The sequence below is a fragment of the Epinephelus fuscoguttatus genome, linkage group LG8, assembly GCF_011397635.1.
Source record: "Epinephelus fuscoguttatus linkage group LG8, E.fuscoguttatus.final_Chr_v1".
Lineage (NCBI taxonomy): Eukaryota > Metazoa > Chordata > Actinopteri > Perciformes > Serranidae > Epinephelus > Epinephelus fuscoguttatus.
In genome coordinates, this window is record NC_064759.1 from 46,048,540 (window position 1) to 46,065,580 (window position 17,041).

The 17,041-nt window shown below is 40.4% G+C and overlaps 1 protein-coding gene across 5 annotated transcripts in view; it reads right to left on the bottom strand.

Moving 5' to 3' along the window:
* Positions 1–17,041, bottom strand: part of adcy3a (adenylate cyclase 3a) — a 120,183-nt gene that overhangs the window by 15,993 nt on the left and 87,149 nt on the right. For 2 of the 5 annotated variants that reach the window (XM_049583120.1, XM_049583119.1), the window contains exons 16-21: positions 16,442–16,600; positions 15,949–16,095; positions 15,732–15,845; positions 15,392–15,518; positions 14,440–14,564; positions 12,838–13,237 (exon numbers count right to left, since the gene is read on the bottom strand). In XM_049583120.1, coding sequence (XP_049439077.1) covers positions 12,845–13,237; positions 14,440–14,564; positions 15,392–15,518; positions 15,732–15,845; positions 15,949–16,095; positions 16,442–16,600 — 1,065 coding nt within the window. In that variant the 3' untranslated portion in view covers positions 12,838–12,844. Of the gene's footprint in view, positions 1–423; positions 6,023–12,837; positions 13,238–14,439; positions 14,565–15,391; positions 15,519–15,731; positions 15,846–15,948; positions 16,096–16,441; positions 16,601–17,041 lie in introns of those variants that run through there. The other 3 variants (XM_049583122.1, XM_049583123.1, XM_049583121.1) reach the window with 3 other exon arrangements.

The window sequence follows — 17,041 nt, forward strand, 5'->3', positions numbered from 1 at the left end:
CGTGGTCCCGCCAGATGCCTCCTGCTGCTGCTGTTAGTCATTAGTCATACTTCTTCTGTTATTATACACATATGATTATTGTCACACATGTATACTGCCAGGTATTAATACATACTTTCAACATATTGTACCGCAGTAACCAGAACTATAACTATAATATTATTACTTTCATTAATGTTGTTGTAAGCTACTGTCATTACCTGCATCTCTCTCTCTCTCTCTCTCTCTCTCTCTCTCTCTCTCTCTCTCTGTCTCATTGTGTCATATGGATTACTGTTAATTTATTATGCTGATCTGTTCTGTACGACATCTATTGCACGTCTGTCCGTCCTGGAAGAGGGATCCCTCCTCAGTTGCTCTTCCTGAGGTTTCTACCGTTTTTTTTTTCCCCATTAAAGGGGTTTTTTTGGGGAGTTTTTCCTTATCCGCTGTGAGGGTCTTAAGGACAGAGGGATGTCGTATGCTGTAAAGCCCTGTGAGGCAAATTGTGATTTGTGATATTGGGCTTTGTAAATAAAATTGATTGATTGATTGATTGAAGTCCAAGGGGATCAACTCCTAGCACCACAAAAAAAAAAAAAAAAAAAAAAAACAGTGAGAATGTGCATGTTAATTGAACCCACAAGAAGAGTACAACAGTCTCAGTCAAAAGTATGAGCAACTCAGTACTGAATATGTTAACTTGAGGAGTGACTTTTACAGACTCAGAGAGGAGAACGCCAGATTAAAAGAGGAGCTTCAGCAATCACGGTTCTCATTCTCAGTCAAAGACAATGCTTTACACTTTCTATTTCTCACAGGGCTAAGATTTGTAATGTTCATCTGGTTAATGACAAAAAATAAAACATGGCATGCAGACGCTAACTACAACTCTCACCCTGACGCTGGAAGATGTTTTATTAGTGGTCCTTATGAAACTGAGATTGGGACTCAGTAACAGAGATAAAGCATATAGGTTCAACGTTTCTGAAAGTACATTATCAAGCATTCTAAGATCCTGGTTGCCTGTAATGGCAAACATATTGAAATCTATTAAGTGGCAAACTAAGGGTGCTGTCCTTAAAAATATGCCAAAAAGTTTCAGGCGACATTTCAAGAGATGCCGGTGTATAATTGACTGTACAGAGATTTTCATAGAGAGATCCTCTAACTTGACCGCTAGAGCTCAGACCTGGTCTAATTACAAACACAATAACACAGTTAAGTAGGAATAATGCCTGCAGGGGCAGTCTCATTCGTGTCCCCAGGCTGGGGTGGGAGGGTGTTAGATAAGCAAATAACACTTGAATCAGGATTTTTACAGCTATTGGAGACAAAAGATGAAATCTTAGCAGACAGGGGATTTTGATCAGAGATGAACTGGCTGCATATGGTGCCACCTTGCATATACCAAGTTTCACTAAAGGAAAGAGTCAGTTACATGCTTGTGAAGTAGATTCATCAAGACAACGTTCTTGTGTTAGAATACACGTAGAGAGAGTTATAAGCAGATGGAAGAGTTTCAAAATATTGCATTCTGTCATTCCAATTTCCCAAGTTAGCCTCTTGGATGACATGGTCATTGTGTGTGGTGCTCTTACCAATCTCTGCAAACCTGTAGTGCCCAGAAAAAAAAGAGTGTGATGTGTATGAAACAGTGTGTTAATGAACTATACATGCTTTTCTGCTCATTTAGACATGATTTTTTGTGATGTGATTGCTTGCAATTAGAACTGAAGAACACTGAAAGAATCAAATAGAAGTCCCAAAATCTAATCACAGTGTTTGGTGTTTTTATGTATAGCAAATAGCTCTCCTTTACATGTCTCTGTATTCCAATGTCAGTTAATGTATTCCAAGTAATACAGGAGTCATAGTTTATGATAACAATGGCTGTTACATCAATCTTGAAATAATACCTTAGCCAACACATTGAATGTTTCACATTTATTTTGTCTTTTGGCACCATTCCCCCTCCAGTGGCTGTAAAAGGCATTTTTACAAATAGAAACATTAACATATATACTTGTTTGTTAATATAACAATGTTTAGCTGTTAAGATGGACACAGATGGATCGGGTGTACAGTATTCATTTACACAGGCTGCAGTGCCAATTCTGTAGCCTCCTTTTCACCTGTGCACAATTATAATGGAAGACGTGTTTGCAGATAACACACTCTATCATTTTTCCAAACTTTGGCTTCTCGCATGTGTTGCAAAATACTGGTGGTTAGAGGGCAGGATCTTGGCTATGGGTTAGAAGTTCTGGCAGAATACGAGATACATAACATAGTTTTGCCTTAGGTAAAGCCTTCTGCAAGAGCTGTTCATCTCTTGGGATGCGATTTACAACTAGCTCTTGAGTTGTCCACACAACAAAATCACAATACTGGACATTGGGGTGGCAATAGCTCAGTCCATAGGGACTTGGGTTGGAGCGTGGACTGGAGGCTGGAGAGGTGCCAGTTCACCTCCTGGGTACTGACGGGGTGCCCTTGAGCAAGGCACTAAACCCCCCAACTGCTCAGGGCACCTGACCAAGGCAGCCCCCTCACTCTGACATCTCTCCACTTTGTGCATGTATAGGTCCTGTTTGTGCATGTGTGTGTATTTCGGACCTGTGTGTTAATGACAACGGAGTGAAAAAATTGAATTTCCCCTCAGGGGGATTAATAAAGTATATAAATTAAAATTGCAGACAAACATATGGAGTTGAACATTGTGGTAATAAGGATGTGTCTTCTTTAGATGGAATGTTTGGCCAAGGCAGAAATCTTCACTGACAGTGGCATCCTGTAGGCCTTCCCTGTACTTATATGGACACTTGATTTCCACAACCCCTTCCCCACAACACTCACATTGTACTTTACCATCTGGAGATGAGTTGAGGTGTGGTTCATCATGTCGTATCACAAAACCACAGAGGCTAACCTTTACATTTTGATGTTTTTTGTTGACCTCTTTGATGTAGCACTGCCTAGCTGTTTCCTCCTCTTCTTTTCCCCACACAACTGCTGGAACCTCTATGTTGTTGTCATTGTAGTGCATGATTTTCTCCAGGGTTGATTTGGATAAGCAGTCACCTGTACATACACTATAAAATGTTGCGCTGATAATCCTGCCAGCCCTGTGGGTGTACCAGTCGTTGGACTTTGCCTGCTGTTTTGTTGTGGCTTCAAGTCTCTCACACTGGTCAGGGTGGATGTTTCTTTTCATGTTGAGATAGGCCTCCTCACATTTCTCTCTGAAGTCCACTGGTGTCTGCTGTCTGAGTGCGGGCTCGTACATGGCAGTGAGTGGCTCTGGCAGCTCTGGAGGATCCACAGCATCCCCAGACTCTGATGCTGTGTCAGTGTTGCTGTTCTCCATGCTGGTGAGAACGGCAGCCTCAGGGGCAATCACATGGAGTTCTTGGATGTCTTCATCTGTGAGTTCTAGAGGAAGGAAATAAGACAACAATATTTAACACACATTCTCTTGGATGATTGGCATCTTATGAAATAATTATGCAATCATGTGAACGTAACAGGTAAGTGAGCAGTAGAGTACTTGTGTGATAATGATGCAATCATGTGAAAGGTAAGGAAAAAGATAAATGAAAATAGATCAAGTGTTCTGTTTGTTCTGTCGAAGTATTTGTTCTATTCTGTTCTATACTATACTGGTACACGCCTCTAGCACTGCTACTCGAGCTCCTGACTTTGGCTGGGACTGCTGTCATCTGGCTTGTTGTAGGCCTCTGGAAGTTGATGTCCCTAAGCCTTGCTGGTTTGACCTCTCTCCTTGTCTCTTTCCAGAGGCAGACTCGTGATGTGACTGCTGGCTGCTCCTCTGTTCTCCCCATCCTAACATACAGCTCCACCTTAATAGTATCCCTGCTGCATGGCTGCAACAAGACCCTAGGCTGCCATGTCACATAGAAAAATGAAACTGAGTGCTAACATAGCTAACATTTGCAGTTAACTGTAATGGTTGTTAAAGATTTTGCTGTTTCATATGGTATATATCATAACAAAATGGCAGTGTAGTTAGCTAGCTTAATGGGTGACAAACACTTTCACATATGAGATGTAGTTTACTTACCCAGCCATGCAAGTGCAGTTCGCCGTGAAGACGTAGCTGTTTCTTCTATTTACAGTAACCTAAGCCTGGTACATGGTTGTCTTCTGGCCTTGCCGCTGGCTAGGCAGAACTTCAGCTCACACGAAACAAAACTCATCATTTAAATCTTTGTATTCCAGGTTCTGTACATGACCACTAATAACATAGTTATAGGCATCTAAAGATCGACACGCCCTCAGTTTCTCTTTAATATACACGCTTGGTTTCTCTATCAAGTGCGTGTAAATGTCTGGCCATTCTACCGTAGGTAATTCTGTCACATCGTCCATCCATTGAGTGAGGGAGTAGGGGTCGGCCAATCTGGTCCCATTGGTTAATGTTAATTTTTTCAAGTAACACTCGCGGTCACAGACAGTGAGTGACTGCACATACTCCAACAAACTTTCATTTTCTTGAGCCATTGTGTGCTAAAATTCTAAACCTCCTCCTTGGCTAAAATAGATATAAAACTAGCTAGCCAGCCGCTGCATCAGCTAACCTGTTCTTTTTGACACCACCGACGCTCCGCCCATAAAAATACGTCATCGTGTTTACTAACACCAAAGGGGTCTATAACCATTAACCCTGATAGCAACCTGTGGAGATGAGTACAGTGTTTGCACCCAGCTTATAAATTCAGCACCAAATCTGAACCCTTTTAATGTTGGATGTTTAATGGAATAAATATTGCCATGATATATGATCAAATGCCTTTTGGAAATCTAAATATATGATCAATGATTCAGATTTCTTATATTTTTGATGGGATATTATGTTTAGCAGGGAACGCAAATTATCTCCATAGTACCTTCCAGTGATAAAACCAATTTGATCAATAATTTCAGTGATTATCTGAATAACTCGTCTAGCCAGTATTGCCGTCAGTATCCATAGATCCCCGTTCAGCAGTGATATTTTTCTGTAGGACTAGCACTCAGTGAGATCCTTACCCTCTTTATGTATTACCACAATAGTTGCTTCTTCCCACGATGGTGCCATAGTTTTTGTTTCTAATGCATAATGGTATGCTTTCAATAACAGTGTTAACAGTGTTTTATAGAATTCATTAATGTATCCATCTGGCCCTGGACATTTATTATTTTTGAGTGTTGAAATCACCTGCTTAATCTCCAGCTCTTCAATTGGCTTACCTAGTTCCTTTGCCGCTGATTCTGTTAGCACAGTTAATTAGTACTATTTAAAAATTCTGCAAGCCTTGCATCATTGGTACAAGTATCTGTATTTTTATGTAAGGATTTGTAAAACTCTGCAAAGGATTCAGCTGTTTTATCTGGTTTTGTGACAAATGAATTTTGTGATTTTATTATCTGTACTATTTTAGATGATTACTGTTTTCTTAATCTAAATGCTAATAATCTCAGTGTTTCCTCTACCATTATATTAGGGGGGCACCAAACCCCACCCAAGCCCAACACAGTTTGTTACCTGACATAGTTATTGTTATGGACATTGTGTAAATGACCATCAAAAAACTGCTGTTACGCACAGTCAAACATGCTGCTCGCACAGCAGCGCAGCACAGCACAGTAAACACACTCAACTGGTTATCCAAATCTTCATTAGGTGCGTATACATTTATTAAGGACACTTATGTAACATCAATTAATCCATTTACTAAAATATATCTCTCCTCTTTATCTTTATATGTGGATGTTTGTGTGACATTAACCTGTCTGTGTATAAGTATGTCTACCCCCTTTTTCCACCCTGATCAATGTGAAGAGTAATATACTTTACCTGCCCATGACTTCTTTAACTTTTCATGTTCCAACTTAGGTAAATGGGTTTCCTGCAGAAATGCTATCTGCCAGTTGGCCCGTTTCAGCTAGTACAGAACTTTCTTTCTCTTGACAGGACTATGAAGACCGTTAACATTATAGCTTCCCCATATCCCCTGATATTGGAAGCCAGATGGGAGGGCTGGGAAGTAGAAATGAACAGCATATTCAAAAATCAGATGAGTTGTTACGCAGTGGAAGTGGGAAAAAATAATAGAACTGAAAGGAGTGGAATAAGTAAAAGTACTTTTACAGCTGTACCAAAATATTTCAGATTCAACATAAACAATAGGAAACCGGATAAAAAAAAAAAAAACATAACTGCTGTTGCTACACTCCTCGCAGGATCCCCCTGGAACAGAGGGATCAGAACTGAGAACATAAACCAGCTAGTAACACTACAACTAACCAACACAGGTACAGAAAAGGGTGGGACTTGGTCCCTAGCCACTGAAAGCTAGTAGCAGAGTGTACAGTCTAGGATAAAATTTGACTGTGCTTGGGGTAAGGTAAGTTGAAGGATAAGTGAAAAACAGCACACACACACACAACAAAAGAGAAAGAGAAAAAAACATTTAGGCTCCTGCAGGACCTAATGTAACACTAAATCAGATTTAGCACAAGCGTCATACATTAAATGGCAATTATAAGAACACAGATAATACAAAATGCCAACACTGAGGTATTAAAATGTGGCGTCATCAATATGTTCAAGTTTTGTGTGCTAAATTAGCCCAAAGGTTGCACTTTCTTCGCAGATTAAGATTGTTTGGAGTGAATACCATGATCATGAACATATTTTACGATGCTGTACTGGGAAGCCTGATCAGATATGGGATGGCGTCCTGGTTCGGCCACTCACAGTCCAATATAAATCTAAACTTACGAAGCTAGTCAAAACAGCTATGAAGGTGATAGGGAATTTAAACTACCCATTCCTCGAATGAATTTATAAGACAATGGTTGTGAATCGGGCAAAAAGCATAAAAGATCCTTCACGTATTCTAAATTCAGAATATAAAGTACTTCCCTCCGGGAGACATAACAGAACTAGAAGATACAAAAGCAACCACAACAAACTCTCCTTCCTTCCAACATCCATTTCTCTCCTAAACAAACAACCTGTACAACCAGAAGAGGGTTTTTAAAATGCTCTTGTTGAGGGCTTAGCGCCCTCTGCACTTCTGACTTGTGTATTTTTATATTGGTTTAATTTTATTCATTTTATTATTATTGATCAACCTCACCGGTTTTATTTATTGCATTTTATTGATTTTAGCGTTTTTATATTGTTATACTTGGGCTTTTAGAAGTGCTTTTTTGCCATACTACTCTTCAGTGCCTTTTTGTACAGTATCTGTCAGAACGACGTTCCCGATTGTGGTGTTGCTATTCTTGTCCTTCTTATTGTCTTTCTATGTTGTCTGTGCACCATGATTGTAGCCTGAATGTGGCATTGGGATTCCAAGACAATAAAGTTTATATTGATTGACAGATTGACTGATTGATTGAAGTACATGTAAAGGAAAATATACCCTTCCACTTATGTTTAAGGCAACTGGTGGATATGTGAACAGATAAAGTTCACATAGTATTGAATGGACTATTTGTGCGCGAGTAGAGTCTCTCATCCTTATTTTCAGTTCTTACTGTTATCACGAGCGAGGATACACTCAGTCTTCAGGCTCTTCCGAATATAGTCCATGGCTTCTTGGTGATTAAAAAATTCTTTGTCTTCGTCTTTGTATGAGATCCTCAGCCTGGCCAGGAACAGCTGGCCGGGGACAGCAGGCCGAACTCCTTTTCGTCTCCGCAGTGCCTTCTGTGCATCTGTAAAAGTGGCTCTGGCTTTGGCAACACCGGGGGTGTAGTCAGGGAATACAGCGACCCTACTCCCACTGTAGATCAGCGGGGCTCTCCTCAGGATCTCCGCAGCGTCTTCATCGTAGTGTAACTTGGCAAGGATCACTTACGCTCGTCTCCCGGTTTCCTGGCGGTTAAGGTGCAGTATGAGCGGTAAATCTTTATGTCGCGGTCCATCTGCAATACTTCTCTAATAATTTTAGAGAAGGCCTCAGGTGAGCTGGAGCCCGGTTGCTCATCAATTCCAACTATCCGGATGTTGCCCCGTCTCATTCTCCCCTCCATGTCTTCACAGCGGTCTTTGAAAGTTCCCACTCCATTCTGTAGATTGGTTACGGTGGCTTGTAATGAAGCCATCTCATCCGACAATGTTGATAGGCCGTCCTTCATATCTTGTATGTCGGCGTTCATGTGATCAGTTTCTGATCGGGTTGCAGTCATGTTATTTGCAATTTCGCACCGCACCGCTTGTAGCTCTGTTTTTAGGTTGTTAAAGTCTTCCGCCAGTGCACTTTTAATTTCTTCCCTTATAATCTTGGAAATATCTCCCCTGAGAGACAATAAGATGTCTGTCTTGATTTCGTCTGTAGACATGTCTCCACTATTTGTACCTGTCAGCGAGGGTTGGTCCAAGTTACCTGTAGTTTGGGTAGTTAGCTATGTTGCTCTTCCAAGCCTCAGGGTGTTACCTCTGTACTTACATTTTTTTAGCTTTTCCGCCATTTAAATCAACTTTCCTCGCGTTATCCCACGTTCAAGCAGGTCTTCCTATAGAAATGGCTGTTATATATTGCTGATCCTACAGAAGCTCTAAAAAAGACATCTTACGCCATACTCTGCTCACTAGCGCCCCCCATCTGTTAGTCTCTAACTGTGTCTGTCTGCTGGTTGCTGCTGAGCAGGTCATGAACAGTGACTTTTTACAGCTTGTTGTCTAAAAACAGTTGTTGTTGCTGCTGCTGGAAACAAGCTTGATGAGAGCTAAAAGTTGGCAATAGTTCTCTGTGGGTTCATTGCCAGGACTGATGTGGGTGGGACTGATCTTTCTTCAATAATACAATTAAAAGCCATAGGACGATCTGTTCTGATGCATACTTACGGAAGATGGTGGTTTGTTTTATTCTCTGTACTACAGTATCATCTTTAATTAATGGCAGCGGTATTAACGGTATTAACCTTAGGTCCACTACCTGCTGCCTTGACACTCTGCCTACAAGTTTTTTTTAAAGATGTTTTAACTGCATAGCATCAGATATACTACAGATAGTCAACTGTTCTCTTCAGTCAGGCCTTTTTCCAACGGCCCTGAAGACTGCAGTCATTAAACCTCTCTTAAAAAAGCCTAATCTGGATGCCTCAGTAATAAATAACTACAGGCCCATATCAAACCTACCATTTTTAGGAAAGATCATTGAAAAGGTTGTTTTTCAGCAACTCAACACCTTCTTGAAGCAAAACAATTCCTTTGATGCCTTTCAGTCTGGATTTCGAGCACATCATAGCACTGAGACTGCACTTGTAAAAGTTTTAAATGACATTCATCTGAGCAGTGATGCATCAAAGATTTCGGTTCTGGTATTACTGGACCTTAGTGCTGCATTCGACACAGTTGACCATAAGATACTGCTTGACAGACTAGAAAAGTTTGTGGGACTTTCTGGCACTGTGCTAAATTGGTTTAAATCTTATTTACAAGACAGGGATTTCTTTGTGTCACTTGGCAATTAAGAATCTGTGCAAACAAAAATTACATGTGGAGTTCCTCAAGGGTCTATTCCTGGGCCTCTCCTGTTCAACATCTATATGCTCCCTCTTGCTCAGATTATGGAATATCATAGCATCTCCTACTATACTTATGCAGATGACACGCAACTTTACATAACAGTGTCACCAGATGACTACAGTCCCCTACATCTGCTAAATAAGTGCATTGACGAAATCAATACATGGATGTGCCAGAATTTTCTACAACTAAACACAGACAAAACTGAGATAGTTGTTTTTGGCCCCAAAGAACAAAGATCAATAGTCAGTGCTCACCTTGATGCCATGACACTAAAACATACGAATCAAGCCAGAAATCTTGGTGTAGTTCTGGACTCAGACCTAAATTTCAATAGTCACATTAAGACAATTACTAAATCAGCCTACTACCACCTTAAAAACATAGCAAGAATAAAAGAATTTCTGTCTAAACAAGATACAGAAAAACTTGTTCATGCTTTCATTTTCAGCAGGCTGGACTATTGTAACGGTGTCTTCACAGGCCTGAGTAAAAAATCAATCAGACAACTGCAGCTCGTCCAGAACGCTGCTGCCAGAGTCCTCACCAACACCAAGAGAGTGGAGCACATTACACCAGTGCTTAAGTCACTGCACTGGCTTCCTGTGTGTCAAAGGATAGACTTTAAAATCTTGTTACTTGTCTATAAAGCACTAAATGGTCTTGGGCCTAAATACATCTCTGATATACTTGTACGTTATGAAGCATCCAGACCCCTCAGAACATCTGGAACAGGTTTACTCAGTGTTCCCAGGATCAAAACCAAACAAGGTGAAGCAGCCTTTAGTTTCTATGCTCCCTGCCTGTGGAACAAACTTCCAGAATATCTGAGGTCGGCTGAAACTGTCAACGCATTTAAATCAGGGCTTAAAACATTACTATTTACTGCAGCTTACCAGTTAACTAGATATGTAACTTATTGTTAGGATAATCTGTAGCTATTGTTTTTATATTTGTCTGCTGTTGCTTTTGCTTTATGTTTGCTTTTTAAATGCATTTTCTGCACTGTTTTTAACTATTTATTGTCTTGCTTTTAGCTTTTGTTTTTGATGATCTATTGCTCCTTTAATGTTTTATTTTAATGTATTTTTCTTGTAAAGCACTTTGAATTGTGTTGTGTATGAATGGTGCTATATAAATAAAATTGCTTTGCTTTGCCTTGCCTTTGAAGCATGAAACTTAAAGAAATCAAATCAAATCAAAATGTTCAACTGCAGTGGATGTTAAAAATATATGCTTCTCAAGCATCTCTGGTCTGTGTTAACAGGGACAAACAGAGGGACAACCGTTTCATATCAACCCCCGCTGGGTTAATCCATGTCAGTAGATGCATGCTGATCTCCTGTATGAAATGGCTGTATCCTCACTGTCCTGTATTATTATAAACTATAAGAACCTGGTTAGGGTCTACATCTCTCTTAGCTCTGTGTTGTTGACTGTGTAGTTGCTGTGGCTGCTTCAACATACAGTATGTTGGTGTCGACTGTCGACTGTCTGTCAGTTTAAAGGTGGTGTAAAATGTTGCCAATAACTATTAAATAAAAATTAGCTCACAACCACATTAGATCACAGAGAAAAGGAGACTATTGAAATAACCTCAGACTCCAAAGAGAAAGTTATTATATTTCTATTCTCTAGATTTCGACACTGAGAGGTCTGAATCAAGAATATAAGATCAAACATTTTCTCTGTGGTTCTATCATGATGGCTCTGTATATATTTTTCTAGACCCTAAAACAATTTGTATTTGTAAAAATGAAAACATGTTTATTAATATAACAGGTGTGTTTTTTCCCCTTTTCTAATTGTATTGTATTTGTATTTAAAACTTTTTCTGTTTTGCTTCCAATTTAATACAATATATTTTTGACTGCAGGTGATGCAGGCAGATATATGGGATGATGAATTTTATATAATGTTTTAAAAATTAAGATATATGTTTAAAGGGCCAGTGTGTAATATTTGGCATGGTTTATTGTCAATCTGAATCTGAATCTGAATATTCTACCCATTAATATGTTTATACAAGTGTATAATCGCTATAAAATAAAATTCGTTTGGTTTTTGTAGCCTTATAACTATGCTTTTATACAGTGGTGGAAAAAAGTTTTCGGACACCCTTAAAATTTTACACAATCTCAAATATTATCATGAAATATTTGTGGAAAAATCTTTTTTGTGTTTCAAAAGGTGTGGCTGCATTAGACAGATACAAACAAATACAAATTATATTTTTTTGTTTATTGTTTACAAGAAAAACTAACAAAACTAAATTCTTGACAGTTTCAATATGTCAGTTCTCAACATTGTCGGTATCAAAGTCAACAAATAATAGAGAATGTGTTCAAAACTGAACAAAAAATAAATAAACCATCACATCATCAAATCAATATTTAGTAGTCCTGCCATTGGCACGTAGTAGAGCTCTAATTCTGGCTGGCATGTTCCCCACGAGCCTTTCACACTGTTGAGGGGTAATCTTGTCCCATTCTTCTTGAATTACTGCTTTAAATTCTTCTAAATTCTTTGGTTTATGCTTTGAAACAGACCTTTTGATAATCCACCACAGATTTTCAATGGGGCTCATGTCCGGGGATTGAGCTGGCCCCTATAAGACCTGGATACTGTGCTCCTGCAGCCAAGTTCTACTGGCCTTGGATGTGTGGCAAGGGGCATTATCTTGTTGAAACATCCAGTTTTTACCTCGACGGAACAGTGCACGCGCAGAAGGGAGCATGTGGGTTTCGAGAATGGTACAATACTTGGTAGAGTTCAATGTGCCATCACAGACAGTGAGATGACCAACACCAGCAGCACTCATGCATCCCCAAACCATGATACTGCCTCCACCATGCTTGACAGTAGGTACTGTACATGCTGGAGATAATGCTTCGCCTGGCCTTCTGCATACCCTCACATTAGTAGGAGGAAGATAAAGCTGGAAACTGGACTCATCTGACCACAAAATCTTCTTCCAGTTCCTGGCTGTCCAGTTCTTGTGTGCCTGGGCCCAGCGACGCCGGGCTAACCTCTCTCTCATTGATCAGGGGCTTCTTGATAGCCTTGTAGGACCTTAAGCCATGATCTAAATTTCGGCCACGTACAGTGCGGGTGGAACACTGGACACCAGTTTGGTTTGACCACTGCTGCTGAAGCTCCTGTGATGTCATTCGGCGGTTTTGCCTGCACACGCGGATCAGGATGCGGTCATTTCTTGCTGAAGAAACCCTTGGACACCCAGATCTTGGTTTGTCGCCATCTTGCGCCGCCATGTATGTACAGACCAAGCGGACAATCCATCCAGCCAGAGAACGCGTTTCACGTGTATAAATGAACAACGAAGACAGCGGAAGGAAGGAAGAAGGAGGAGGAAACAGCAGAGAGCGTTAGTAGTTCGTCGATAGAGTAGTGAAAAGTTTTTTTAGTTATAAAGTTTGCGAATGGACCACACTTACCACGCAACAGAGAGAATGAACCCGAACTGTCATCTGCGAGGAAAAGATGACGCAACTTCACTCCTTGTGATGTACTCTCTGCGGCGCTTTTCCTCCTGATGATATATCTCCCCAACGATGGTAGCAGTAGCACCGAATCCCATTCTGTGCATTCAGCCTCTCTTCTTGCCCGCTCAGCATCAAACACATGGAGTTCCTCATCTGTATGCTCCAGTTCAAACAGGTATGGCTCTGGGTCTGTGCCCACTACAAGAAACTGTTCAAAATCGCGTTCAAAGTCGTCCATTGCAGCTACTCTAGTCCGGAGATATTGCTAGGCTAAATAAACAGCTGAGCTCTGTTTACTGGCTACGCTGTCAGTCAGTGTGCGGGCTGGAGATTGGCGGAGCAGAGAGGGGAGGGGGTCCCCACTCGGTATGGTAAACGAGTACGTGTGTAAAGTTATGAAGTGTGTCTGTACGCTAGAAGAGTTACAGTACAGAGTCTTTTACACCCTGGAGTGTTACCGGAGTTTATGGAGTGCTCAAATAAACGGGCCTTTTTCCCGAACGCTCCTGTGGTCTCCTGCTCATGAGGGATTTATTACAATATCGTAACATGGTTTAGATTTCTAAATAAACATTCACCTCGTCGCTAGATAGACCTACTCCTGAAAAACTCGTGCGCAAGGCTTTTTGTCCCTACGAAGCCACCGTCATTTACCCGACGGGAGGGGTGAGCGAGTGAGCCCTGCAATCTAGAATTTGACCACTGATGTCACTGTTTTCAACCCATTTTACACACTGGACCTTTAATATTTTGTAGTATGGTATTTGTATTACCATTTTTGGTTTCAAATTTCAAACACTTTGACCTGACAAAGATGTAAGTAAGAGTGCAGGCATTATTTTTTCCTTCATGTATTGCATAGCATTTAGTATGTCATTATACAGACTGACTTCCAGCATCCCAGCAGCAGGGACCTGCTCTATCTTTGCCCAACAAAGTCACATCTGTTCTTCTCTAAAAACTATAGCTTTTCATACTGTCCTACCATTGCTTGAGGATGATTTATAAAAACTTGGCTAAAGTTTATTTTTACTTATTTTTGTGATTTAAATACAACATTTTATTTTTTGCATCCCTGTAGTTTCTTGAATTCCCTCTTGAATTTGTTTTTATCAGATTTTAGAAAAAAAAAATCCAAACTGAATGCATTTTAATACAGTTGTAGTGCAGGAATGTGTGAAGGTAGTAAACTGTAGTGTGGTGAACATCTAGTCATTCTATGTAAACACAGACAGATGAAGAGACAGTGTTTCTTCCAATACCCTTTAGCTAGGTTCAATAAACCTGGGATAAACCTGGATTATCACCAAAACTTTAAAGCTGCTCTCAACAGTATGCATGTAGAAAGTTGTATGAACAGCGTGGAGTCATTCAGAGATGTGCAGTGAAGCTCAGTGCTGTGCTCAGTACCTGGATGTTTCCCATAACCCCTGTGGACTCCATGCGACTGGCCACGTTCACAGTGTTGCCCCAGATATCATAGTGGGGTTTTCGGGCACCAATTACTCCTGCTAACACTCCACCCTTATTCAGACCTGGAGGAGAGTGTTGACATGTGACATGTAAGATTAATATTGGTATGAGAGAGAGTATGAGATTAATGATTGCTGAGACGACACATGTAAAAATCTGGAGCCGATTGCACCAACTGATCTTAACTAAGCCTTGTCCTGAAGCTGAGGCTTTGTCAAATCCACCTCTGAGGTGGAATCCAAATAATCCTGAAATTTGGTATCAAATTGATCCAGATCTCTGCCTTAACTTTTGAAATACCCAAATGCAACCTTTATCTGGATTAAAGGGAGGATTGGATTACCAGATCTGAATCCTGATCCTCAGGATCAGGATCCTCTTGATCTGTGTTGAAATACCCAGTTTTCAGATCACATCAGGATTTAATCCAATCCAGCCAGGATAATCCTATCAGATCACTTTGAAATACTGGGCCCTGGCGATTAATTGCACAGCCTTACTGCAGTGACACAGACACACCATCGCACAAATACAAATGCTCACAACTGCATATGCCACTGGCGCAGGCCACGGCGTAGGCTCTGCACAGAGCTGATGCACAAGTGTAAATCCACCTCAAGGGAGTCAGACAGGGACACTGATTAATTCTTGAATATTTGCTTAAAATGTAGATAGAATAAGGCATTTTTACGAAACAGGCTTATATTAGACAAAAGACCTTTTTTCTAATTTTAGTTGTATTTTTGATCATATTTTAGTAAGAAGGCTCCCTGTTTTCCGATTCTGTTTGATGTTGATGCAAACTCAATATATTTCCATGCTTGCCTGTTGTCTTGTACACACACACACACACACACACACACACACACGTGAAGGGGTTAGCACATACCGATGCGTAGCATGAAGTTGTTGAATGACTGGTAGTTGATGTTCATGAGTGTGACCTTCATGGCCAGAGCAAAGTCTGCCAGGTCTGCCAGGTGCTGCCAGCGCTCTCTGTCAGACTGCTCCTCCTTCTGTCAGGCAAAAACGAGGTGATCATTTATGAAGTTCAAGAAAGACCAAGACTCTGTATCATGATGTCCACATTATTTGGATATATCATCACAATCTATTCTAATTTAAAATCATCATAATTATTTTCTGATACTTTTAAAGTGAATTTTCAGGTTGATTCAATCACTCAGGCACACACTTGACACCTGGAGAAGTCATGCGACAAATACAACCTTCATGAAGGTGTAGCCGTTGCTGATGTCTGGGGTTACACCTGATGCTGCCATGTAGGTGCTGCCGATGGTCTTGATTTTTGTGATGCAGCGGAACTGAGGCTCATCTAGAAGCTGACATTGATACAGGTGACAGATAACATTTGCACAGACTGAGGCTGGAAGTAAAGGGACTGCTAATAAAACACACAGAGGCAGAATGAAGAAGGCAGCTTACACTGTCAAAGTCTGAGATGATCTCATTGAGGAACCGTAAGCATTCAATCCCACCATTATTGATGCTCTCCTCTGTGTAGAAGTCTGAGAAGTTGGGAATTGAGGCAAACATGACTCCAATCTCATCGTAGGACTGGCTGTACAACTCCTGGAAAAGGTCAGATTAACAAGGTGTACAAACAGACAGAGGGTTAACCAAACTTGCATGTTGATGAAATACTCCTGACCTTAAAAAAAACAACTACATTTTGATTTTGTAAGATACAACTATGACAAGAATACTACAGTTGAACATGCTGGGTTTCCTTATAATAAACAGGACGGAGAAGAGATATTTCAAATATTCCTGACAATTTTAGCAGTGTAACAGCAAAGTGTTCAAACTGACAAAGCAAGATGAAATAACATGATTTTTAGAAATTAGTGATGGGGCATATTGTTCTTTCACACACACACCCTTAGTGAAGTAACAATCAACCTGATGAGGATCTTACCTCATCCCTTTTCTTGGAGCCCAGGAAGTGTCGAGCAACGTGTTCGGGCAGCATGTTGGTCACCAGTGCTTCATTCCAGCGCCTCATCTCATACACTTTCTCCTTCTGCTCATGGACCTCAATCTTCCACAGGAACAGGGTGCGGGCGAGCTTCTCCACCTTCAGGCAGATGCAGGGACTGATGTTAGCACTTGACCAGTATATGGGTTCACAGGCAGGTATGTTTAAAATCATGTTGTTGTTGGTACACTTACATGAATGATTCAATGCCAGAAAGTGTTCAGTGATTTGCTCTAAGATGTTTTTTGTATTTTCAGCTTTCAAAAGAGCCTTTATTTTTGTGAACTAATCTTTATTTGCATATGCCAAAAGAGTTACAGATACAAACAAATCAAGTATCTTGCAAATACAAATACACTCCCATGAACTGATTGATCATAATCAAATAAGAAAGGTATGGTGCTGATCTGTTCATTATTCTTTATTTGCACTGTTTCATGTGACCACATCTCCGAAGTGAAGGACTTTACCTTATTAATTCAGACAGTTAATTTCTCATTAATTTCCTGCCACAATGTCAGGAAAATATGTCTCAAAAGA